Source organism: Podarcis liolepis (assembly GCF_965112155.1).
Source record: "Podarcis liolepis genome assembly, chromosome: 1".
Taxonomy (NCBI): Eukaryota; Metazoa; Chordata; class Lepidosauria; order Squamata; family Lacertidae; genus Podarcis; species Podarcis liolepis.
Genome location: NC_139554.1, coordinates 68,985,559 through 69,012,518, shown reverse-complemented (window position 1 = coordinate 69,012,518; position 26,960 = coordinate 68,985,559). Strand labels below are relative to the sequence as shown.

At 40.9% G+C, this 26,960-nt stretch overlaps 1 protein-coding gene and 1 long non-coding RNA gene across 4 annotated transcripts in view; both read left to right on the top strand.

The window, feature by feature from the left end:
* SWAP70 (switching B cell complex subunit SWAP70) overlaps window positions 1–11,149 on the top strand; it is a 36,311-nt gene extending 25,162 nt beyond the window's left edge. Inside the window, exons 8-13 of one of the 3 annotated variants that reach the window (XM_083477960.1) lie at window positions 556–663; window positions 2,585–2,751; window positions 3,318–3,516; window positions 3,632–3,728; window positions 6,217–6,332; window positions 11,120–11,149. In XM_083477960.1, coding sequence (XP_083334086.1) covers window positions 556–663; window positions 2,585–2,751; window positions 3,318–3,516; window positions 3,632–3,728; window positions 6,217–6,329 — 684 coding nt within the window. In that variant the 3' untranslated portion in view covers window positions 6,330–6,332; window positions 11,120–11,149. Of the gene's footprint in view, window positions 1–555; window positions 664–2,584; window positions 2,752–3,317; window positions 3,517–3,631; window positions 3,729–6,216; window positions 9,267–11,119 lie in introns of those variants that run through there. The other 2 variants (XM_083477959.1, XM_083477958.1) reach the window with 2 other exon arrangements.
* A 9,915-nt stretch (window positions 11,150–21,064) lies between these two features.
* The window catches only part of LOC310695149, a 62,311-nt gene continuing 56,415 nt past the window's right edge, over window positions 21,065–26,960 (top strand). Inside the window, exons 1-2 of the long non-coding RNA XR_014519950.1 lie at window positions 21,065–21,250; window positions 25,105–25,182. This is a non-coding gene — a long non-coding RNA (uncharacterized lncRNA). The remainder of the gene's footprint in view (window positions 21,251–25,104; window positions 25,183–26,960) is intronic.

Below are 26,960 nucleotides of genomic sequence, written 5' to 3'. Positions count from 1 at the left end.
TTTTGGTAATGCCTATTCTCTCCCATGTTTTTGTGGGGCTCAGAGTATGCTTATCTGCTTATCTGCAGAGTGGCTTATCTGCTTTTGATAGGACCATCATTTTGGCATGTGGCAGTATTTACTTGCTTAGGTGTGGTAAACTAATCTTATATCCTGTTTGACAGGTAGTGATGGTGTAACTTTCTCCTGTGTGCTGTTGTTTGTCTGTGTGCTGTTCTCTGGTTGATGTGAGTTACTTGGTTAGGAATGTTTTAAATGTAGCCTCAGTAAATTCTGCTAAACTATCTCACCATTTCAGACCTTTCAATCCTTACAGCTTCATGATTCCAGGGCCTGAGACTTATCTCAGCTTAATTGAAGATAGTTGTTTTGATTTTTAATCTATATCCCACCCTTCAAAAATATGTTGTTTCCAGATTGATTTACAAACTGTTAAAATGAAAATACAATTTTAAAAACCAAATGCCACAGCAATAAAGTAAGAAATAGTCGATCTGTATCTGTGCATATAGACAAATTAGTGGGAGCTATCTAGTTCTTTCTTCTCTGGCACAGCAACTCGAGGAAGCTGCAGCTCGAGCTTCAGAAGAGGAGACCAAACGTCTGCAGACTCAAATGGAATTGCAAGATCGATTCAGTCTTGAGCTGGAGAGAGAGAAAATGGTAAGTTCAAGGAGAGTAAGGCTACATTCAGACAGCGCTGCATTCTATCTTCCCAACATTTTCTTTACTTTGAATTTCTATGTTTTATGGGATCTTCCACACAATGTAAAAGCGACTTCTGGAAATCTGGTGACAGTTTAGTGCTCAATTTCATGTTAATTTTTTTAGTAAAATATTTTTTTTGTTTGCAACTCCATTAACTTGGAAAACCATGGGAGTTTTATGCTGTGATATTCCCATGGCTTTCATGATCATGCCGCCACTGCACACGTAATGAGATTTGGGCCATGCAGTTCAAAAGTTTAGCATAACATGGTGATATTTTGATTTAAAAGCCACAGTTCCATAATGCAACTGGTCCTGCAGTGGTAAAAGCAACATTAGAAATTGGGACAGAAGCACTAGCATCATAACTTGTGAAACTAACATAATCAAACCGCATCTGACTGCACCCCAGGTGACAAAGTCAGTAAAATAAAACAATAAAAAGAGCAAAGCAACCAGTAAGTGAGGCAACCAAATAAAAATTCATATGTTGTTGATTCAGGATTCTGCTGAGTGATGTATTTCTGAACTTGACCAGCTAACTGGCACAGAGGAATTAGGGCATATCAAGGAGTGGTATCATTGTGTGTCTTTTCCTCAAGATCTGTCTGTTTAGATTGTAAACTTGTGGGCAGTTGAGTCAGTGTCAATGTTGTGTCATACTGTACAGTGCCTTGGTTTTTTTTGGCACAAGAAATAAACATTAGCTTGTGCAGAATGGAAGGAACAGTAAGGGGGAAATGACAAAATAAGAGTTGGGTCAGAGAGACTGCTTTGAAAGCAAAGAAGCTTGAAACGGGCAGGCAAACTGTGCAATGGTAAGGCAGTGTTTCTCAAACTTGGGTCTCCAGCTTTTGTTGGATGACAATTCCCATCATCCCTAGCTAGCAGGACCAGGGGTGGGAGTTGTAGTCCAACAACAGCTGGAGACCCAAGTTTGAGAAACACTGCCGTAAGGAGACAGATGACGTCATAGTGACAGGAGAAAGGTGTATGGCATCTTTGAATCTGCTAAAGGTTAATGTAGCAGGAACTAAGGCAGTAGCAGCTGGTGAGGTGTGGTGGCACCCACCTGTCCTTCACCCACCTGCTGAGCTGCTGCAGCATACTGGGTGGCATGAGAAGGCAAACACACTGTTGAAGCCAATCTGGTACTCCTACTGGTCTACCACAAAGACCTCACTGCTCCCTTGCCCCTCTCCATCCTGGTATGTAGCAGTTACATGGACAAACAAGGGACCAAGTCAGTATCTTTTCAGTATAATGATGAAGGGGTTAACTAGGTCTTATCAGTTAATCATCTGAGTTTTAAAGTTTACATAACATTTAATATTTCAGAAGCCTGCAGTTTGATTTAAAATGTAAGAAACAAAGGTATGGTGATCATTGCTGGAAGTAAAGGCAATTTTTAATATTTTGTATTCCATCCCTCTAGTATAGTAATGAACTTAGAACCAAAATAGCTCGAAGAAGGGGCAAGTTCTAGCTGTTTAATTTGTGAGTCTAAAAATGATCTATCTTAATAAATAGATTAAAGCTTGACTATCCAAATTAATAATAGGTACATAGAAACAAGGCGGGGATTGCAGCAATGTTTGGAAAAGAAAGGGCCAAGAGGTTTATTTGCTGATTAAAAAAGGAAAAATCACAGCTGCAAACTTATGAGGGTTTGGGGGATGGGAAACCTGGTCGGCAGATGGAAGGATTCCTCCCTTCCTCCCTCCCTTCCTTCCTTCCTTCCTTCCTTCCTTCCTTCCTTCCTTCCTTCTTTCCTTCCTTCCTTCCTTCCTTTCTCTCTCTCTCTCTTACATAAAAGGATGAATTCTGTTATTGGTTGTGAAGTATGATGAAGCATCCTTCTCTTCCATATCACCAGGTGAGACAGAAAATGGAAGAACAGGTAGCCCAGAAGTCATCTGAGCTAGAACAGTACTTGCAGAGAGTCCGGGAACTCGAGGAAATGTATAAGCAGCTACAGGAGGCCTTGGAGGATGAAAAACAGGCACGCCAGGATGAGGAGACTGTCAGGAGACTTCAGGCCAGGTCAGTATATATTTTTATAGCAATAGGAATAAAATCTTAGGCTACTCCGTACTTCATACTGAGTGAGAGGGTTGCCATTCATGTATCTAATCGAGGGGAATGCTTGAAGAGAGAGAGATTTGGGAAGTGACAAAGCAATCTGAATATCTCTGCAGTCAGGCAGAATTCTCTTGTCCTTGAATCATTGTATTTTCTGCCTCTGGCATTCAGTAGCATGGGTGACAGCGAACTGAGTCTCTCAGCCCAGAGCTGTCTGTCAGTCAAGAGACAGATTTAGTGAAATCTGATGGGTGAAGTCTGTAAACAGAGCTATAGGCTGAAGTGGGTGATGAAAACATCCCATGGGCATCGGCTAATCTTATATGGGAGATTATTTATACTCCAAGCATGGTTGCCAAGCGGGATGGGAACATGAAAGCAAAAAACCCCTCCCACTGACCTGTTCTACACAACTCTTTATTAGTTCTGGAGAATAACTGTGTCTATTTTTGATAGTTAATCAAATTGATAGATAGTGATGTTCCTAATGTATACACTCTTTCCCAACCACTATAAACTCTTTCTAGACTACTGGAGGAAGAATCTACAAAGAGACAAGAACTGGAGAAATGGCATTTGGAGCAGCAGCAGACCATTGAGGTGACTGAAGCAGAGAAGCAGGAGTTGGAAAACCAGGGAATGATGAAGGAACATGCTCTTCAAGTTGCACTGCAACAGTTAGAACAACTGGAACTGGATAGGAAGGAAGCACTGGAACAATACGAGGTGAGCTAGTGCAATATTTTAGGTAGTAAAATTTTTGGGCAGTGGCAATAGCAGAAATCTATCATTTGAGTGTCCGCGTATTGTTAATGCTTAAACCAATCTAATCTTGCTTTAGGAGGTCAAAAAGAAGTTGGAAGTTGCAGCAAACAAGACCAAGAGTTGGAAAGATAAAGTTGCTCACCACGAGGGACTAATTCGATTAATTGAACCAGGTAGGAAAGTACAGTTTTCATTCATGAATCCACACGAGTGGTGCTATTTTTATCTCCAGTAACCTATTGTGGTTTCCAAGAAGTCTGAACTGCTACTGAGTCAGCCTGGGCTGCACTTCCTGTTAGTGAACTGGGAAATGCTGCAGACTGGAAAACATGATTTTTATTTTTATTTTTAAATCTGAATAAAGGGGACTGTGCTGCAAACAAACAATGCCAGCTGAGATTGTAGGTGCCTGCATGGCAAGATTCCTCACAAGCACTCTTTGGTAGGGGTTTCATCCCTATTTAAATGATATATTGCATTTATTTTATACAGCAGGATTGTAACTTGCACACATTTAACTTGGGTTATCACAGCTTTATGCTTTTGGCGGCCGGCAACCTGATATCACACAACTTAAATGCATGCAAGACAGGGAGCTAAAAGCTGTCAGAAACGCTTCCTGGGCTCTGGGAGCCTCTTGCGTGGGCTCATTGGGCTGTCCAAGATCTCATCAGAGCTTCCCAGAGCCCAGTAAGCAAGGCTGAGTGCTTAAAAGCTGTTTGTGCACTGTGTTTCCCCACTGTGGAAAGCCCTTTTAAGCTCTCAGACTCTTAACAGGCTCAGGGAAGGTCTCGTGCAGACTCTGGGAGGCTCCCACAAGATCTCTCAGGAGTCTCCCAGAGCCCAGTAAGAATGGTGGAGAACCTAAAAGCTCTTTGTCTTGCATTGCGGGGCCAGGCCCACTCGGTGTGCTGGCTTCAGAAAAGTAGAGATGTTTGTGTTTGTGTGTGGTTCTGGAGTTGTTCTGACTGTATGCAATTTTGGCTTCACACACAATCCCCCGGAACATAATTTCTGCATAAGAAGTGATCCTACTGTAATTATATTTTATAACCCACCTGGGATAGCTTGTCAAGGAAGTGAAATGAAATTAATAAAGAAAATGGCAAGTCCTAGGCGGTAGCACAATCCCCTGGTTTTGTTTTGATTATTTCTGTTTCACATTCCAGCTGTGTGGAGATCATACTCTAGTTTTGTTCTTATCAGCTACGAGGTGCATTCTAGTTCAATTTAAGCTTCAGCAGGGTACTTCTTAGTGTTTTTCCTGAAGTGAGGAAGTTGCTGTTTCAATTTCCTATTTAATCATCCTTGTTGAGTAAAAACATAATGAAGGAAATACGTGATATATCAGCAAGCACTAACCGTTCCTATGAGCTTAATTTATTGGTTCAGCAAGAGTCAGGTTACTGAGTTAAATTCTAATAAGAAATATGCTGCTGCTTCAGTTGGCATTAGGGTAAGAGCTTCTCTGTTACTCACCGTGATCCCAAGACTATTTGAAAAGCTGGTGGATCTTGGAGAATTGGCTCTGACACGTCATTACTAAACAAATTTATTTGACAGAATTTCCGCAAAATAGAATTAAACTGATTTCCAAGAAAATGTATGCGAGATAAAATCCTATCTACGCTTCCATAGTAATTTATTTATAAAATCCATATCTTGCTTGTTCTGCAAAGCAAAAGTTCAGTACATTTTACAATAACACAAACCCATTAATTCTTAAATATTTTCCCCATGATAAGCCCAGAACAGTACTTGACTGATATTGGGCAATTGTTCCCTGTTTTTCTGGGGTTATTTGATGTCCATGGCTAATATTAACCATTTGTAAATACATACATACATACATACATACATACATACATACTATGAGTGGACATCTCATAAATGAAGCCCAGGTTGGAGAGAAGGCTGATAATTCCTGACTCCAGGTGGCCCATTGGCACAAACTACAGTTTGTGTACTGAGAAACTGGGCTCCAGGTAGCACAGCATGAAAAAAGGAAGATGTGATCAGCAGTGAGCTACATTATCTAACTTTTTGCCTAGCTACATAGGTGCTGTGTAGTTCGTATATTAGGGCTCTTCGTTGTAGAATGACTACGTCATTATTTTAACATTTTTAACACAACAACTATTCTCTAATCATTTTAGTATGGTGGCTAGAATATTGTCTATCAGTCTTGGAAGCCTGGGTTCAGATCCCCACCTCACAGGCTTTAGAGCATCAGCCACAATCTTCAGTTCTCAGTTCACCATTTGGAAAATAGGACTGACAAGGGAATTAGGTGCATGGCATTTTCGGGATGAGAAGGGTCATGTTTGCAAAAAAGGTCAAACACTGAAAAGCTGTATTCTGGTTTAATAATAGGCATAGTTGTTCAGAATTATAATGATCAGGTCCGATTTTGAACTTGCTATATAATTTTGAAAAACCTATCACCCTGAAATGAAAATGAAATGAACATTGTTTGCTAGATCAGAAACCAAAGAGCATACATTGGATGCACATCCAAGTGCAGAGATCTCTGTCCATGTGCATTACTTTCGATAGCATCTATTATTATGGCACAACTTATTGCAAGTAACTAAGCAAGGCCAGATCTGGAATGGGTCATACCTATTCAAAGTACTACAAGTAACATATTGTGTCTTATAGGTTCCAAGAATCCTCACTTGATCACAAACTGGGGACCAGCAGCCTTCACTGAAGCTGAACTTGAGCAGAGAGAGAAGAGTTGGAAGGGGAAAAGGGGCACTTCTGAGCAATGAATGGTGCGTGGGTGTGGGTGTAAGAAATCTAAAAGGAATAATTTTATACCAGCTTTGTTTCAAGGTTTCCATGAACAAGTTGCACAGGACTGCAAACTATTAAATGACTGGTGCACATTAATGTCTAATGCATTTTCATGCTTGTACACACAGGGAACATTATTATAGCAGAATTGGCCGGAGGTCAAAAGTGTTGGTTTTCTCCACACAAATTGTGTTTGAAATGAATTCAAACCAGTGGATCAGTGGTTCTCATACTTTTTCCTCTATGGACTGCTTTAAAATTGCTGAGGATCTTTGTGGCTCACTCAATTTTATTTTATTTTACTTTTTGCACTTAGTGGCAATTATAATGAACTGCATTAGATACTGAATGACTTTTAAATTACATTTAAATTGCTTCTTTTAATTCTTATACATTGTATTCCCTAGAATTCAAACTGTAATGCAATAGAATATGATATAAGAATTAAAGGAAACAATTAAAAACATTTAACAATCAGTATGAATATTGAAAGCAACAGACATGCCAGTGCCTGTTCAACCACATATCTACAGACCACCTGAATGAAGCTTATGGAACACCAGCGATCCATGGACCACAGTTTGGCAACCCCAGATATAGATCAGGAAAGTGTGGGGGTTCTAATTCCCACTTGATTTTTAGAATTTGGCACTGGCTTAGGGGAAGGAGAAGTGAAACAAGGACCAATTGAAATACCTTTTCGGTTAACAAACTCTGAACTGGTTTGAGGCTGTAACATATTACATAAACTTTTCATCTCTGCTTGCTACAGTCCAGAATCTCCTGGAGAAGCACAGTAGCTTTAGCTGCTAAAACTGTGTTGAAATTCCCCAGAATTCCTTTCTCTGTAGATATTGGCTGCTATCTCAGGAAAACAATTTTGAGGGAGTAGCATCTTAACAAGCCTGAAGTGTGTAAGGAGAAAGTGGGGGAGCAGCAGTACTTTAAGCAGTTCCTGGGTTTTGTTTGGTTTTTTATCTTTTAGCAGTAGCTATCTGCAAATTTTGGACAACTGTTTGCAGTTTTTAGGAATATATGTTTTGTCTTTCTTGGGAGAAACCTTTTGTCAGAATTCTGGCAATCCTTTTCTATTTCTAGGAAGTCTGCTTAGGAATTCTTAGCCCAATACTGGTAAAGTGTACTCCTGAACATTTCACTTAACATACATTTAAATAATTTTTGTATTATAAATTCTTATATGCAGTATTCCTGCTACCTGTCTAGGTTTGGCAAACTGAAAAATTACAATGCCAGAAATATTGATGTGCTGGGGAGATTTTCCCCTCCCCTTGGGTGTGTGCTAAACTTTTGAGATCAAACATTATGCTTCAAACACATATCACTTAAGAAAAATCAGTATTGAACATCTCTCTCTCTCTCTCTCTCTCTCTCTCTCTCTCTCACACACACACACACACACACACACACACACACACACACACACACTATACATATTCACTGTAGACTTGCATTGCTCAAACTTTTGATACCTGAGAAGCAGTCTTTCTTTCTGGGTTAAAATTGAAGGCATGCTTTGTTCTTCACTCAGATATATATCTCCATTCAGCTTTCAAAATAATGGACAGTAATAATCTGTGCAAATGCAGGATAATAGTGTCAGTCCTAACTGCCAAGTGTTCCGCCCTCCCTTTTACCCAGTGAGTAAGGTGTAGGGGTGGCACTGTGCTTTCTTGGGTAGTGCTAATGTTTCTAGGATTCCTCCTCCTCCTGTCCTGTAGTCTTTAAGGAATCTTGGAGTGTTGCTTGGGATGCTGCTGCAGCTCATATATTGGTGAGAAAAGGGAATCAATGTTGCATTGGGTGGCAGATTTTTTTGCCATAGCGGCTTAGTTTTTTAGGACATGTTTTGTCAGTCCTTCTCATGATGTACAGCTTGGGAATTACTGCTGACATTAGGCCTTTCTTTGAAACAATTTGTGTAACTTACTATGAAAGTCTATGGGTGCAAGCCTGTGCATACTTACCTGGGAGTAAGTCCCACTGAACCTACTGGGTCTTATTTCCTGAATAAACATGCAAAGGATTGCATTGTTTGCTAACCAACTACTTCCTGAATCACAGACACCTGCTCATGTAAATTGTTGACTAACTGTCCTTGCTTACCAAACTTGTACAGTTTTTCTGTACAGCCTGAATATTGGTGCAGCTAATACTTGGTAAATTATTTTGACATAAATGTAAAATTTAATATTTTATACTTAAGTGTTTGAATATATAATAGTATGTATTATTCAGTTATTTGTGCCTTCATACCACAGGAACAAAAAGTGATAACCTTGAAGTAGGGTCGGTTCTCTGGAGCTCATGCCTGGCAGCGGGGGGCACAGAGACAGAACTATGCAGCTCTTTCCATTCATTTGACTGGGATATACATGAGTGTTTCATGCAAGTTGTCTTGAAGTTCATGGATTCTATCCAGTAATAATGCCGGCTGAAGTCTGATCCCCACACCCAGTGATTTTGGACTTTTACCAAGTAAGACAGAAGAGCATCAGCTATATTGGGCTATTTGTGTAATTAGCTCCACGGTTATTTTTGTTTTGTTTTCTTAACTGTTTTTTTTTAATTAAAAAAATCAACAAATGGTTATGTGCATGAATATTAATGAAATCCAGTTTCTCAGACTTTTAGTTGCTGTACAATAAGCATTCTTTTTATGCTGATGATGCATTCACATTGAATTACCAAGACTAGCGCTAAAATCTGAGAAACAAGTTGGGATTGTTTTTATGATGTCCAATTTAATGTGCAGTGTTAAGTTGTATTAAGTAATCTAACCGTTAATATTTTTCCTTACTGCAGTAGTATATTGTAGCAGTTTAAGGAAGCACCAGTAATTCTTGTTTTCACATGTTCTGTTCATTTTTACTATTAAAACGAATTAAGTGTAATTTCATTGTTTCTATTCATCTCTTATTAGGTCAGGGGTGGGATGGGATAAATAGCGTTAAATATCAAACTGAATGAAGAACATATTGCATCTTACAGGCACACTTCACCTGTATGTCTTAGGTAATACTCCTGTAATACATGTCTGAATTGTGTTGATACATGAAGCCACTTCACACAATGACATAAACCCACATGTGTCTTGGTTGTCACATGAAACCCTGTAATAAATATTTTGATGATCACAGCCTTTAATTCAGCAACAGTGGAGCATGTTATGGAGTTTAATTGGGTGCACTTTTGTTAAGATTCTCAGGTGAACAAGATGTGGGCAGTTTCACCCACAGTTGATAGGGGAGGACCTACACTGACCCCATGACCCCTTCTATTTTTTTATGTATCTTAATTCCTTCAAGAGATGGAATATTTATCCTTTCTCCTGTGCTTAGCCATCAGTTAATGGGAGAGCATATCCATTGCAACATACAGGTAGAAGCTTCTGGGCAAAGTGTCTGACAGGAGATAGACCAGGCATAGGCAAACTCTGGCCCTCCAGATGTTTGGGACTAAAATTCCCATCATCCCTGACTATTGGTCCTGTTAGCTAGGGGCAATGGGAGTTGTAGTCCCAAACATCTGGAGGGCCAGAGTTTGCCTATACCTGAGGTAGACCTCTGCCTGAGACTTTGAACAATGGCTGTCAGATGGATTAGCCACTGTGAAATTATAGTCTGTGTCCTATATAAGGCAGTGTGTGTTTTGGGGTCCTCACCCACGACTTGCGGGCCACTTGCAGAACTTTCTACTTCACTGGGGTACTTCCCTGCTTCTCTCCAGCTCTGTCTTCCCATTTTATCTTCTGTTCCGAGGCTCTTGTTGACCTCAGCTGAATCACCTTCATTGTGTCTTACTCAGAGAAAAGTCATAGCCATTTGGTGGTGCTGAATAAGCATTTTCAGTCCTCATAGAGACCACACCATTTAGTCTCTGGTTCCTTCCGTCTCCTGTATGCCTATTCTGTAGATTGGCAAAATAATGGTGCAGGCAAAGTGCTGCAGTTTGCATATGTAGCTTCATTTATATCGGAATGCAGTCTTCACAACTATTAGAGGTTCAAAGGTAGGCAGCCTCACTTAGTGTCATACTAGCCCAAAGCTGCCCAGTGAATTTCATGAGGAGGAGATTTAGGCCCTGTCCTTCCCAGAATTGTAGGGGGGGAAATTGATGTATCTGTTGTCTTAAACTGTCCCCTAGTGGTGATATGCTAAAGAAGGAATGCATTGCACAAGAATGAATTCATTCAACTGGCATGTAAACAGAAGTCAGTTTTATTGACTTATGCCTGAAGCCAAATTCAACCCAGTTAGAATCTGTAAGTGAAGACCTGCCTACCCAAAATAGCTGACTGGCAAAACCAGACATTCACTATGCCACCCCACCCATTATAATAAAGATTGCCTTGTAATCCAAGGCACAGAAGACTTGAGTTGAAGGCTAATAACAGCTGATAAGCTTAGAAGTTTTCATCATTGGAATTGCACACTAGTTTTAGTTGAGTAAGAGCTTTACTTGATAGGCTAGTTTGATTCTAAGGGACACACTCATGATCTTTGCACCTGCACAAAAGCCTTTCAGCATAAGGTTATATTCTGTCTCTGCGACAGAGGTGAGGAGCCTATGATCCTCAAGATGTTAGAACTCCCATCATACCTAATCTTTGGCTAAACTGGCTGGGAGTCCCAACAGCACCTGGAGGGCCAAAGACATCCTATTCCTGCCCTATATGATGGTTTTGGTAACATGATCTATCTATCTATCTATCTATCTATCTATCTATCTATCTATCTAGACATAGGTGTGTGTGTGTGTGTGTGTGTGTGTGTGAGAGAGAGAGAGAGAGAGAGAGAGAGAGAGAGAGAGACCATAGGGGCAAGCATTCTAAATGATGAGAATTAAGGCTGCAGCCTTATGCAGAGCTAACCATACCCAAGTCTAGTGATTTCAACCTGCCATTTCCTGGTAGTGCTGAGAAAGATCCTGCTTGAAACCTTGGATTGCTGCTGCCACTCATTGAAGACAAGGCTCAGTTAAATGAATCCATGATCTGGTTTGGTATAAGGTCTGCAAGCAAAAAACATTAGAAATGTATTTTGTTTTGAAATATGAAATATGAAGCCAGCACCTGAACTGGTGCACTTTCGGGTCCTGTTTTTATTCCATGAGCAATGCCTCAGCTTTGCCTACACATAGAACTAACAGCACGTCATCCTGGCATTTTAATATACTGTACTGTTATGATGAGACAATGTGTACCTATTACCAGAAATGTCCTGGAGGCAATGTTGGCCTAGTATGCTGAAGCCATAAACCATAGTATACAGCTGCGAGAGTGAGAGCTTACACATTTGTCACTGAGATGGCACCTTTAGGTTTTTCTCTTTCATTTCAAATCTGGTGTAGCCTGCCTTCCTCCTACAGTTCCTCATCAGTAACCAAACACATACATTATTTCCCTCCAAAAGATTACATTATTGCATCCAGCAGCCTTGCAGTGGCATTCTTTGCATTCTCTAATTGCGCTCAAAACAATAGTTGCTTGCCAATTGTTGTTCTGGCAATGGAGTTAATTATAGAGGAACACCTTCCAGCTGCCTGTACTGGTTCACTTTGCCTGGCTGCAGGCTAGAAAATCTGACTGGGTGAAAGGGCAGCAGTGATTATGTTTCTTAGAAAAGTTGTGCTGTTTAAAATAAAGCGTGTTTTGAAGCACGTTCTCACTTTTGCCTTAGAATGTTCTAATAGGATCTTTGAAAAATGTTGACCCACAATGATACCAGTACACATGGGCTTTATCCTTCCACTTGCACTAGCTGTGGTATGTGATATGAAAGCTCAACACCAGTCCCATCCACTGCCCACGAATAACGGGGAGGGGAGGGAATTAAGGGTGGTAGAGGTGTACAGAAACCATCTCTCCTTTCTTACATTGATGCACAGGAGGATGGAGGATTTGCTCCTATCTGTACTGAGATTGAGATGGGCGTGTGTGTGTGTGTGTGTGTGTGTGTGTGTGTGTGTGTGTGTGTAAGAGTAGGGACCAGAATGCACATTGTAGCTTGGGCAAAAAGCCCTATGCATTAAGAGGGGAGATGTTGAAACGAATAAGCAATATGGGGGTGAGGTTAGGGGCAGGGGGCACCAAATTTTGGCATTGCCCAGGGCACCACTCAAATTTGAGACCCCCAAGGTCTGCTATTTCCAGAACTTTAGGTATGTATGTTTAAAGTCAATTAAGGGGCTTGGTTATCCTAACGTAGGCAACTTCTAAGAAGAATAAGACTCTTTGTAGTTTGGGAAGTGTCAGTGAAAAACATTTAAAAGTGTGGGATGAATGATTAACGGGCAGACGTATAACCACCCCACAAGCAAATCAGGATAAATGCTCATTGCTGCATCATCTTCCAGTAAAAAAAGCAAAACAAATGCCTAGTAAAGACTGCACATAGGCTAATCTCTGTGTAAATGTGTATGAAAAGCAGGATGGATAAACAGGTCACCTGGAGGAGACATCTGATTACCAGCCCAGTGGAATGAGCTGCTCAACCCATCCTGAGTAATGAGCTTCACTCTGAGAGCTGGCATAGAGCAGTTTGCATCTCCTGGCTGTGGCAAGGGGCCAGACGCTGTCCAGAATCATTATTCATGAATTACCTTGTGCTCAAATTGCCAAAGGTTTCCAAATGCAAATCTGAACAACACCTGTCATCATCCCTGCCCTCTGGTCATGCTGGCTCAGGCTTATAGATGTCCAACAACTTCACAGGGTGGCGGGAGGTTGATTGGGTTTTCGTATGTTATTTGTGGTTTAAGATTGTGATCTGGCCTGCTGTATACACTAAATGCAAGTTACAAGTCATGTGGATATTGCTTGGCTTTCATCCAATTTATTTTCAGATTTTTAAGAAGACACAGCCGTTCATGAACACTAGATGGCAGACGCAGCCTATGAAACAAGTTCAGCATGAGTAAGTTTTGAAGGGAAGGAGGGGTAGGCAGTCACTTGATAGATCTGTTCCCTTTACAGAGCAGCAGGGATCGTTTTTCAAGTGTTTTTCTTTTAATGTTGAACACTAAATTGTCCTTAGCCACAGAAATTATTCCAGAATAAGCAATGGATGAGTTGACCAAGCAGCAGTTGGTGTTACAAAAAAAAGAGGGGGAAAAAGGAAATGCCATAGGTTATACATAGGAAGGATAATGTTGAATCTTATGTTCAGTAGTTGGAGGTATAATGTATTTAAGGGCCACACCGTCATCTATTTATTTATTTCACTGTGACATGTGAAAGCCTTGGATTTTTTCAAGAAGACTTAACGACTTGACTAGGGAAGGAAGTGACTGAATGTGCAGAACACCTGCGTTTACTGGTGGTCCTCTTACTGGCATAATTCTGCATAATGTAGTTTAACATACAGTATATATATATAGTAAAAAAAAATCACTTTAAAAACCAAGAAAATGCACACATAAAAAGACATAAAGCACAGGTTAAAAGTAGTCCTTCAACAAGTGATTAAAGTAAGAAAATATCCAATATTTACAATGTCCAGGATAGTCACCAATGTTCTCTTCACTCAAGAGGCTACTGATCCTTCTGTATTCTGTATGAGAAGCATTCACAAGCAGTTATTTTGTTTTCACATAGAACAAGCAGTGAGATTGTAGATCTAGTTTAAACACCGAGAGAAGGCTCTGTTGCATATGCAAATTTTGTTCTGCATGCCATATAAAGTCCAGAGGTGTCTGAGAGTGAATTTTAGTTTCCAAATATGGTAAGTTTTCAAATAAGGATGTTGTCATCGGTGTTTACTTCATTCAGTACTAGCAATGTCACGTTTCACCGATCTCTGCCTTAGCAAAAGGGTTGCCGAGAGTTTAGCCAACTGTGCTAACACTTTATAAGCTCCACTATTTAAAAACACTTCCTCATATTACAGCTGTAAAGTACAATACAAAAGGGAAAGAGCAATTTGCTCTTAATATAGTTTTTGAGCTCCTCTGTTGGCAGAAATGGCTTGCTGGCAGCTTCCACATGATGGAAAAGCCTCTGCCTGCAAACTGAGGCAAAACATGGATATAGGCCTCCATTTCTTAGTATTAGTCTTTGGAAGCAACTGTATACTGGCTGGGAAATCCTCACTGGTCAGAGCACTCACGGGACTTGAGCGCTATTTGTAAATTAAATTCCACTCTATACTGCCGTGGACTCGTTAATAATAGTCCTTCTAAAAGATCCTTACATCACTAGGACATCAAGTAACTCTCCAACACTGCCAACTTGTTCTGTCCTTACAAATTATACATTTTTAGAGTATTTCAGTTATAGACTCTATCTTATTCCCAAGGCTTCTCAAACTCTTGTCTGAAGGACATGTTCTTGCTCCTTTTGCACAATTAGCCTGATAAGTGATAAGCACTTCCAGATAAGGCTGAGGCACTGTTAATGGATGGATGGGAGATTGCCTCTTCTTGATGGGGTTACACTCCCTCTGAAGGAGCAGGTATTTAGCTTGAGGGTACTTCTGGATCCTTTGCTGTCGCTTGAGGCTCAGGCCTCAGCAGCACAGAGTGTCTTCCATCAGCTTTTGCTGGTGGCCCCGCTACGCCCCTGTTTGGACAGGGATAGTTTAACTACTGTTGTCTATGCTCTGGTAACCTCTAGGTTTGATTACTGCAATCATTGAAGTTGTAGATGGAGCTGCCTCTGAAGATGGTTCAGAAATTTCAGCTGATGCAGAATTCAATGGCCAGGTTTCTCATCGAAGCAAGACATATAATGCCAAATGTGGCCTGATTGCTCTAGTGCTGATCAGTTTCCGGGCCCAATTCAAAGGGTTGGTTTTGATCTATAAAGGCTTAAAGCTTAGGACCACAATACCTCAAGTACTGCCTCTCCCCATAGGAAGCAACCCAGACCCTGCAATCATCATCTGAGGACCTTCTTTGTGTGCCTTCTCTGTGAGAGGTCTGGAGGGCAGCAACGTGAGAACAGACCTTTTCTGCATTGGCTCCCTGCTTGTAGAATGCTCTCCCCTTGGTTACATATCTTTAGACGCCAGGTAAAAACATTCTACTTCATCCATTCCCTTGGCTATTTAAACTATCTATGGTCTTTTAAACTGTGGGGGGCTGGTATTGGTTTGTTTTTTAAATCTATGTATGTTTGCGTTTTTAGATTGTAAACTGTCCTGTGATCTTCAGATGAAGGGTGATACAGAAATTAAATAAAGAAATAACATAAAAATAATTAATAAATTTGGGGAAGGAAGAAGGGGTAAATGGAAAGGCCAACACCCATACATAAGGGCTTCTGTCAAATTATCAACCTGACCAAAGCATGTTGGCTATTTGCAGTTTAGTTGCGCTGCAGAAAGCTTGCTGGGGAGACCACGCATTACAAGGAACTCAAAAATAACTTTAACAAGGTTTTAATAACAAAAACAAAAACTCCTTTTACACTAAACATATCAATAAGCATGACCCATCCACCAACCCAACCCCCAGGGTACTAAGAGAGTTAGGTGCTTCTCTTTATATACTATACCCAATTGCTGACACAGCTTAATTAACACAACTTAGCAGCACCTGCTATACTGTTTCACAGCTGTAAAACTGGGTCTCGTTATTTGCTCTGGCCCTTAAAGACTTACACATCTTGTGGAACAATAATGAACCTTCACATTTAAAGAGGCCATTCAACAAAGCATACAAAGGAAGATTCTCCTAAGGTTTATCAAATATGGGTGTTTGTGTGCATACAGGTGTAGGAGTTCACCCACCATTAGATTCACAGTTAACTGGGTTGAAATATGCTGAAGGCAATTGATCACAATATGTTGTGATAGTTTTGCTGAGGTGTGTGTATGCAAATTGACATTAAGTTCTGCAGTTGTTTCAGGTTGAGGACAAAGCTTAGATCTATTTTATGCAAAGCTATCTGCTTCCCTCAGAGAAGCACAGGGCATAGGCTATCTGACCTGTAGCTGCTATTTTTATTTCATTTCCCCTGTGACTCTGCTCAAGAATGAACTCTGTTAGCACACCCACGGATGAGTCCAAACAAACAGTTTGGGATGCAGACTATCTGCAAGACAGAGAGATGATTTAGCTATTGCTTGCCCCTTTCGGTTCTGAGTTCTTATTCCCCTTAGCAACACACTGGCTGTAAGAGAAAAACTTATTCATGCTCTAGAAATGTAATATTTACTCAAAACAATTTTATTTGCCTTGGCTTCCTCCTGGTGCCATAAAGTGATAGCCAACATCAAGTATTTAAAAAGCCAGCATGTGCATATGACTCATATTTGTTATCCTTATTAATAAAAAAGCCGATGTTTTTTGCTGTTTGGTGCAATCATGCGGGACTCAAGTCTGGAGCACGTCTTAAGCATAGCCTGTCTCTGGAATCTGCAGAGATTTGCCCTGCTCCATATTTAGACCTTGTGGGTGGAAGGCTAGGTAGAAGCCAACTTTTTATGCCATTACATCACAAGAATCAAGGGCTTTAGGCTGAGGGGTCCAAGACAATTAATGAAGAGCAGCTGCTCACATGTAAATCACAATAAGTATGTAAGTATTAATAAAACAGATTTTATTCACAGCAGGATAATCTCATAGTTGAAATTAAACATGCACACACACCCTTAAAGATAACTGGAAAAGGATTAGCATTCACAAAGCAAAGGTCCAGCTAAGCTCTAATTAACTGAGTTGTTAGCTAAGCTATTTACACCAACCAACAGACATTGCCCACCCAGTTATTTCACAAAATGGCATATGCAATTACCAAAATTGAATCACTGCCCTATCTTGGCATGTCAAGGAGGTGACGAAAATGTGACTTGTATGGTTGCGGGCAGGGGGTGGGGCACGCAGCCGGGCGGGCGGAGAATGAACAGGTTTTGAGTTTTCTCCATGAGGCACTTTTGAGCTATCTAGTTTGAAATTGAAATTTATTTTTTAACATGGCATTGGGAAACCAACAGAAATCTATCTGCTAGAGCTAGCCACATATTTCTCAGGTTGTCTTAGCAGGCTTGGCAACATCTGTTCACCTTATCTAGAAGTGCATTTTTAAAAAGAGAGAGTCTGTCCAGCTTCTTTCTACTTCTCTGTGCACTTATATATATTCCACGGGTCTGCAGTATCTGAGATTCTGTTAGAAAACACAGCTAGGGGTTGTAGGATAATGGCTAAGTAGGGAATAAATGGCAGCAGCCTCCCACAACAATACATTCTCAGACAGATGGTCCAGCTCACTTTGAGCTGGCAAATATACCCTACACTTCTTTATTGAGTTAAGCAAGTTCTTACCTATTATGATGAATAATGTTCATATATGCTCACAGCAGGATGTACAGGGTGTTAGGGAAGGAGGAGTATCTCTGGTGGGAGATACGTCATGCCTCTTCTGGGATAGTTTGTCCACCTTTGGTCCCCACCCTGCACTCAGATTTCATCTGTGGCTCCTAGAGGCTGTCAGCATGTGACAGTGGCCTCACCCTGGGAACCAGCTTTGACTGGCTGGTTAAACAGGTGAGGGTAGTTGATGGGTCTCAAGCCCTCCGTGAGTTAGGGACTTCTCCTGCATGTGAAGGGTGCAGGCTGCAACCTAGATGAGTAGGACATGGTAGGGATGATTTGCAAAATATGTTTATGTGGGATTTATCAAAACCACTTTAAATGTGTGGTGTGTACACACCCTTGGATGGATCCTGACCAAATCAGCCAGGCTTCAAAGTTCTTTGGACCAAGGCAGGATGTTTTCCAAAGCTCCAAACCAAGGTACTAACTGGATCTTGTGGTTGGTGCACACCCCTACTACCTCGTATACATTTCATCTCAAGGAGGAAATGTGCCAAGTTCCTTGTTGCTGAGACATTGGGAATATGGCTGTCAAAGAAGAACTATGTAGTCATTGGCCAGTTTAAGAGAATCGGGGAATGCAGTATGTGCAAGAAGGAGATTCACAGCAATATCTCTCCCAGAAAACCAATAGTATCTTAAAAGGGCAAACCTGCTTTTGTCAACCAAAATGTAGCAATTCCAGCTCCCCCCACCCTTTTAAAGCTGTACCCTGGTCATGTCTCTTAGCACATAGTCTTTCATCTGAAACCAAAGTGATAAGAAGATAAGAGCTGGCCAAAGGTCAAATGAGTCTAGCATTTTGTTGTGACGGATGGTCAGCCAGAGGCTTCAGGGCATGACACCCAGGAAAGCAGGAGTGATTCACATTCTCGACATGTGGAACAGCACATCATCAGAGTCTACCATGAGTATCAATTTGCACCAAACTGTGTATACAAGGAGAGCCTATCTGTAAAACTGTTGGAGCACCGGTGTCATTTTCACATCAAAACTTTTCAATGATGGGAGTTTACTGAAACAGATCTCCCAACTTTTGTGGTCTTGACTATCGCTCTTCTGGCGCATGAGATTTCTTGGAACTTGAAATCAGCAGAATCCTGAACCACCTCACTTTCCTTGTAAATGAGAGTGCACTGGACAAAAAGACAAAGTACATGATATCAGAGAGCTGACTCAGTTCCTGGAATCCTCGGGGACAGAAATGCTGATAAAGTGAGAGACAACCCTTTATGTGCTGAACCCAAACAACATTTGTCTGAAAACAAGGACTGTAGCAAGGATGCAATCTACTACAAGATTGCTGACAAGGACACCCTTAGAAGGCAAGAGATGGAATTGAACATATTTTACCAAGTTTGGCTACAACTATAGAGTAGAGGAAATTGTGAAAGAGAAAAGGAGGTTCCAATTTTGTTATTTGCCACTGGTGCCGAAAACTGGAAGGGAATTTTATTAAAAATAGACTAGTTACATTCTTAGGCTGTGTCTGCCTCTTTAAATGCAGATGCTGTGGAAGTACTACTTGATGCAGGTGCAAAACCCAGCTCCTCCCAATGGTGACATTCCTCTAAATGAAAAAGCGATCAATGTTTCATTACGCACATTGGCTAAACCTAGACACACACCAGTGCTGATTTGGACTTGTAGAAATCTACAAATGTAGATGTGAGCTTGGATTGATTTCCCCAGGCTCCAGTCATTGCTTTGATGTTGGGAAGCAGTGCTTGGACAGATCACCCAAAATTTGTGAGGCTTACAAATGGAACCCCTGCAGAAGAAAAAAAAGTATTGTTCTGTGTGAGTAAAGACATCACGGACTGTGACATCCTCCAAAAATGATGGAGACTTTTCAAAAAACCTATTCAGTGCTATAAATACATCATAAATAGAGGTCATTAAATGACAGGGAACAAGAGCTTTCCAATGTAAACAAATAAATTCTGCATTGTACTGCTCTCTCTGGCCTTATAAAACCAAGTTGAGCCGAGGAGTTGCAGTACATTGCATGACAATAGAACATAATAGAAATGATGCTGAGGGGCCGGGCTTTGTCATTGCTGTTCCAAAACTTTAAATGCCACAAATGTGAAATTATAAGTCTGTCCATACTTGCCCCATGATTTACTCCCTGCTGTTATTTGATGCTGCAGAATTGCAAAAGACTGGAAAATATTATGATTTAATAGGAAAAATTTGGAGTAAATTTGGAAGAAGGAAAAGAAAAAGAAAAAGAAAAGAATCCTGGAATGGCGGGCACTATTACAAACTAAAAACACAGCTTGACTCTGGAACTTTCTTGTTAAGTTTATAGTTTAGTGCTAATGGGTTCGGCAAACAAACACTTGTGTTTATTGTGACAGAATGAACAGAATGTACTATGGGGTACAGCATGATTCACATTTCCATAGGAGGCTTGTTGACTGAATTAAATATTGTGCCCCTCTGCTGTGGTTTGTTGAACATGCTGTGTTTGTCGACATGCTGCAGCCTTGTTCCACGAAAAGCTGATATCTGAGGTTGATAAAATATATCCTTTTATATTTTGGACACTCTGTCTGAGGTCTTCCTAGTAAATCAGCCTTGCTGTGGGTCTGTCTATTAAGTGGCTTTATTGTCTCTGGTTGCTTGTTTGATATTTATTTATACATTATTAACATTTTTATTTGTTACTTCGACTCATAAATGTTTATTTGTCCCCCACTTCCCCCCAAGGGGAAGCCAAAGCAGTTACTATGATACAAAAATACAAAGGCAAACGATTAAAAATGCTATCTGCTGACAATCAGCCCGTAAATTAAATCATAGAATCATAGAGCCCAGATTGATCTTAGTCTGGACCCCCGGGTTCTGGAATGAGGGGAAAGACAGATACATGGTTGCTATGGTGACTAGGCCTTTGCTAAATTGCCACAGTGGGCCATATTCTGAAGAAGGTATGGATTTGCCTCTCTGGGCCCAGAGTATACACTGGTTAGACCCCAGGACAGATGTGGGAAACCTTTGGTCCTCCAGATGTTGCTGAATTACGACTCTTGCCAGCTCCAGCAACCACACCTGCCCTAGGTAAAGGGCTGCCAACCTTTTTGGGCCCACGGGCCCATTTGGAATTGTGAGAAAGTTCCATCTGCCGTGGGGGCCTGTAGAACAGGCCAGGCCACTGCAAACAAGCTGAGCTGGAAGAGCAAACATTTTCTTTTGGATTGTGGATTTTTGAGGGGATATTCACTGAGTTCACATCCGCACCATACATTAAAAGCAGTCTTATACTGTTAAGTGTAGTAATTTAATTCACTGACGTGGTAAATGCTTGCGTGCATTATCACCATGTGTTTAAATGTGATCAGTTGGGGTAACCAAATTCTAGAGAGTTCTCTGGTAGTTCTCATGTGATTGGCTAATGTTGGTCACATGGAAGGTGTCTAGTCAAGGAGAGACTTCATTTTATGTGAAGCAAAATGACTGTGTTTTAGAACCCACTTGTGAATGTTGCTAAATTGGATAGATTGTTGGAGTGCTTCTTCTCTGCTTTGAAAGAAAGAGAGCAAAGCTGCAGCAGAAGGTAAAAGTGGAAATCTCTCTGGGGAGCTGCAAGGCATGGCCTAATTGAGATATAGAAAGCTGAGTGCTGAGCTCCGGAAAGAGAGGAAAATAACAGTTGTTTACTTTGGCAGTTAGAAGAAGAGACTGTAAGCCCATGCTTGGATAAGCATGTGACTGTAATTATAATGTTTTAATTCATCTATAAGTTTATGCAAGTAAGGTTTTTGAAAGTTAAGTCTGGACGTTGGTTTAATTTCCAAAGAAGGGTGTCAGCCATATACAGTGGAACCTTGGGTTACAGACGCTTCAGGTTACAGGCGCTTCAGGTTACAGGCGCTTCAGGTTACAGACGCCGCTAACCCAGAAATAGTACCTCAGGTTAAGAACTTTGCTTCAGGATGAGAACAGAAATTGTACTCCGGCGGCGCGACAGCAGCAGGAGGCCCCATTAGCTAAAGTGGTGCTTCAGGTTAAGAACAGTTTCAGGTTACGTACGGACCTCCGGAACAAATTAAGTACTTAACCCGAGGTACCACTGTACACGATTTGAGCTTCTTAGCTGTGACATTTTGCTGCCCTTTCTTCAACATTTCCCACTTTAACAGGCATAGCTTAACTGTAGTTTGTTAAGAATGGAGGGAACAAACCACAGTTCCCAGGATATTTGGGGGCTGTCTAAGTGGTATGAAAGTGCTTCTATGTACGGTGTGGATGTGACCTGTGACTTTTTGTTATGTACCAGCAGGCACTCTGTTGCCTCTGGATGCCATCATGGCAGCTCCAGCCCCAGGAGCACATCCCTAAGACAAAGGGAAGCTGTTTTGGGGACAGTAAACAGAAGTAGCATGATGAACTTTCGGCCTTGTGACCAGTCATTTACCAACAGAGAACCAAATTTTGGTCGTAAACAAATGAGAAATGAAGGGAACCAATTAGCAAGCAGGAAAAGCTTTCTGAGATGTTGGGGAGCTGAGAGAGGTCTTAGACCATTCTTCTTTAGGCTCCATATTAGCATCATCTCTATTTCACACAAGCAGTCCCCCCCCCCCGTCTTTTTTTTGTGCTGTACTATATCTCTTCTCTGGAACGCACACAGTAAGAAGAAAATGTTCCTTTTGGATTGCATTCTTGATGCTTGTCAAAACTTTGCCTTGAGACAGTCTTTACTGTGTTGAGTTTTCCACATACATTTTGTACAGTTTTTTTAAAACTTGTTTCAGGAAATTTTATTTCAACCTTAGCAAAAAAATTCCTTATGATTTTTACACAGAGCTAGATTTTTCCTGATGTTCATAATATGGACAGCTTTGAAAAGATTTAATTTTTTTTTCAAATTTCTTTTCTTCTTCCTCATTACATTTTATATATTCCTGGGAGGGGTTCAGGCTGCACTATTTTATTTTGGAACATTTTTGTTTAGTGTTTCCTTGAACTAATTTTCTACTTAGATGTTCCTCAGTGGATCTTATATCCTGGACACCAAATTGTTCTCTGCTAAGGGGGGAAGTAAATGAGCATCTAACACCACAGGAGCCTGTTCCCTGAAATTCCACTCTGGAACTGGCAGCTAGTGTTCTTCCCCTTAATATGCTATAAGGTTAGGACAGCTAGGAATGTAGTAAGAGGCTAGTGGAGCTTAGGCAGGCCTGTTTAGGGTTCAGAAATTGTAGTTAATTGTAGTTAATTAATTGTTATTCATTTTAATCTTACATACCAATCCATGCACATAAAGCAAGGATTAAAACTAGATGTTTTAACAAAGTTGATTTTTCCATGTAACCATTGTATCCTAATACCCACACATATATTGTGCTTTGATTTTTCATTTAATATTGTTTGTGGCTTATGTGTACATCTTCCACACTCTGAAATTAAATCAAAACGGCAGTGCCAGCAAGTCCAGCTGTGTAGGCTCAGCATTCCCATCTGTGTCACTCCTGGGCCAAGATCTATCTGGGGGGTGGGGAGGGGTCTCAGTGAGGGCATTTTGTCCAGGACAGCCTCAAGCCTAGACATAGTAGTCCTGCTGCAACTTTACATGCTGGCTAGCTTTAACTGAACACTAGCATCAGGGCAATAAAATAGGAAATAAGAAAATAGAAAATAAGGAAGTAATCCTTGCAGTTAACTTTCTGGCATTCATATATGCCTTTTCCTTTTGAATCTTCAGTGTATCTGAAGAAGTGTGCATGCACACGAAAGCTCATACCAAGAACTAACTTAGTTGGTCTTTAAGGTGCTACTGGAAGGAATTTTTTTATTTTGATTATGGCAGACCAACACGGCTACCTATCTGTAACTTTTCCTTTTGAGCAACCTAGTGAAAAATATCAATGGTTTTATCTGTTTTAAGGAACATGTGTGTGTGTAGAGCAATCCTTATAGAAACCAGCATGTCCAGAGATCTTAACAAAATTTTGTTTCAGGTAGCAAACTAGCTGCTGTGCGTTTGCTTTTGAGTGCTTCTCTCTGAGGAAGGAGGGGCATTCCTTCTGTAGCTTGAAACATGCTATCCTGTGTCACGCAAGCTGTTCGCGTTATAGATGCAAACATTCCAGTGTAAGCTAAGCTTATCTTGTGTCTTTTCCACCGAGACTTGTGGGTTTAGTTTTCTTGAGTAGTCTGCCTGAACATTGTCCAGTAAGACTTCATCTTAATTGATTAAGACTTGGAACGTACTTTCTTGGACAAATTGCATTCTGATGAATAGTGCACTCTCCCTCACAGCTGGGCTGCCAGAAAGCCAAGATATTATTTTCTGTCTAGCAACCATCCCAAAGCGACCCCTAGGTAAAGTTCAGAATCCAATTTCATTTTTTAATTCATTTAATTCAAGTCCATACATTTCAACACTAAGCGACTGGAATATGATTGGCTCCAAAAGTTTTACCTTGAAAAATTTCGCCGTGATGTATTCCATCTTCACCTACAAAATGTCCTATCGTAGAAACCATTCACTATAACTACAAAGTATGATGTGGAGGCTGAGGAATTTTTCTTTCCCTTAGGTAGGGAAACACTGCCATCCTAACTTCAAGAGAATAAACACTGGATTGTCTGAATTAATTTTATAAGATTGTGCCAAAAGCCTAAGACCAAGCAGAGGAATGATTATGTGACTTTTCTCAAATGCCTCAAAGGATACTGCTTTTCCATATTCCATTCTCCTTTGACCTGCAGTGGGTCATGGAAAAAGTGAAGTATCTGTTGAATGCCCATATGTAGTGTTGCAGCATTCCATTCTTAATCTGACCTCAGAGCAAGGAAGGAGGACTATATTTCAAGCATACTGGTCCTAGTCCAACCAAGGTTAGCAGTGGCCAGTCCTATTTCTTGTCGAGGTAATAAACCTGTGTCTGGGCTGTGCCACTCCAAACTGCAGAGGAGAACTCACATGATTGAGTACCATTGCTGCACCTAGAAAATTAGATGCCAGAGCAAAAAATTGCAGGCTACCCTGACATATGTTTAGGGAGTTGGGGGGGGGAGAGAGAGAGATAAGGATAAGCTTTTTCTTCAATAAGAACTTATCCCAAGGGACAAGCTTAAGCACCAGTTGCCTGTTCGTTTCCCCCATTTTTTAAAAAACTCAGCAGTCTTGATCAACTGCAAGTCAAAGATAAAGACTAAGAGAGAGTGTGTATGCTTAGGTATTTCTCTTCTAGCTAGCCATTTTGCTCCAAATAACCCAGTTCCAGCTGATTTTTGTGTCTGTGGGTAGAAGAATATGGCTACCTGGCTAAACAACCCTGCTATTGTTTACATTAGACCTGTAAAACTTGCAACTCAGTAAGCCACATCATGCAACCCACAAGCTACATATTGTGTGCTTGACAGCTCTTCCTTCTTGTTCCTTCCTTTTTGTCATTCCAGGCGGACTGCAGAAACAGATTAATTTATTGAGCCCCCTTCTGGGCTACCACGCTTGACAGGTGTACATCAATTTGTCTGGTGAGCCATCAATTAAATTATATTGAATGTAATATGTGTTTGATATTTATAAAATGTGGATGACCTGTTACTGTTGTGAACAACTTTGAACTAAGCTTTGTTACTTGAAAAGTGGCACACAAATATTAAATAAAATAAAACGGTGCTTAACATATACAGTCATTTAACTTGAGATGAAAGGAGCCTCCTGTTTTGCCAGACATTATCGACTTACTTCTTTTCTACTTATGATTCACTTTCTCCTGGCCTCATGGAAACTGCTTATACATGAGCTGCTCACACATGGCTGTGAGATCTTCCTTTGTGACCCCAAGATTCCGCTGGGGGCTGGTTTTGTGTGTCTTTCCTACAAAATTGGAATACAAAAGGAATTCCCCCTTTCCCCTTTCAATGGAGTGCTCATTCTGTGAGAAAGAGCCATGTGATTGATTCCCATGTGCAGCAGGCTGGGGGTCATCCAGGAGGTGATTGGAGATGTAGAAGCAGCAAGAAATGACATGACACTGGCTTGGGATCGAAATAGTCAAAACAGTATTTATATGTAAGTCGGCTTTGGGACAGGCATTCAGTATATATCCTGAATCAGCCAACCTGGTCACTGGCAGATAACTACCTCAGTATTGATCATGGAGTTAAAGATCCCTCTGTGATGCAAATCAAATTGGATGATTCCACCAGGTCGCCATTGGGGGGGGTTATATGGCCCATTAGCCCCTGTATGGCCTTTTGGACAGAACCCTACCCTTGGACCCCTTTACTAGGTACCCTGAATTTGATCCTGGATCAGGGGGTGGGGCACCCACAGCTTAGATTAAGATTCCAACTCAATACCCTTTCCCCAATAAAAGTTGTGAAAGTTGTTGTATGCAAGGCACACCCCTCCATCCCAGACAGGGTCAATTGGTCTGCAGGCAACTTCCTCCCTGATCCCAAAATTAGACCAATTAATTCCACAGCCTGGCCATACACATGCCCTGCCTACCTACCTCTTGGCAGAGCCAACAACATACAGAGTGGGAAGGTGGGACATGTGATTCCAACTGTGCCACATACTTGCAGCGCAGCTGGCTTTTATCCTATGGCAGTGGACCTGAGTGAGGACTGGCTCCATCAGGTCTGTCACCAGAGCACTGCCGCCACTCGAGGGCCGTGATAGGCCCATTTGAATTTGAATTTTTTTGGTGGACAATCCCACCAGCCACTGTGACTGGCTGAGGCTGACAGCTTTTCCTACCCCACCCCTAAGCTCCCCCATGATAAGCAGCCTTTGTGCAACAGAAAATAATATTTAAAGGGCACCATAAACAATCTGTAAACTGAAGTCTCTTTCATTTCAGTTGTTTTGAAGTTTGCATATCACATTCTTTTTATTTTAAGCTTCATTGTCACTGAGGGATCCACACAGACATATGTTAATTGCCATTTTAATTTTTATGGGGAATAAGCAAATCCACACATCAATATGTCAAAAAAGGAAGAACAAAAAAACATGTGAGATGAATTTGTTAAGTTAACTAGACAAATTATAATGATAAGAAGAACTGCAGAGGTCAGAGAGTGCTATAAAACAGTACATGGAAACAACTTACAGTGCAATCCTAAACATGTCTCCTCAGAATACTGAATTCAGTGGCGCCTACTCATAGGTAAGTGGGGTTAAGATTGTGTCCTCAGTCATTTCCCAACATAATTAATAGTAAAATTCTGAGATATTGTAAAGTACTAAACCATGGAATTAAGGGCCAAAACGAAAATAATTAACTGCAAGAAAATATATT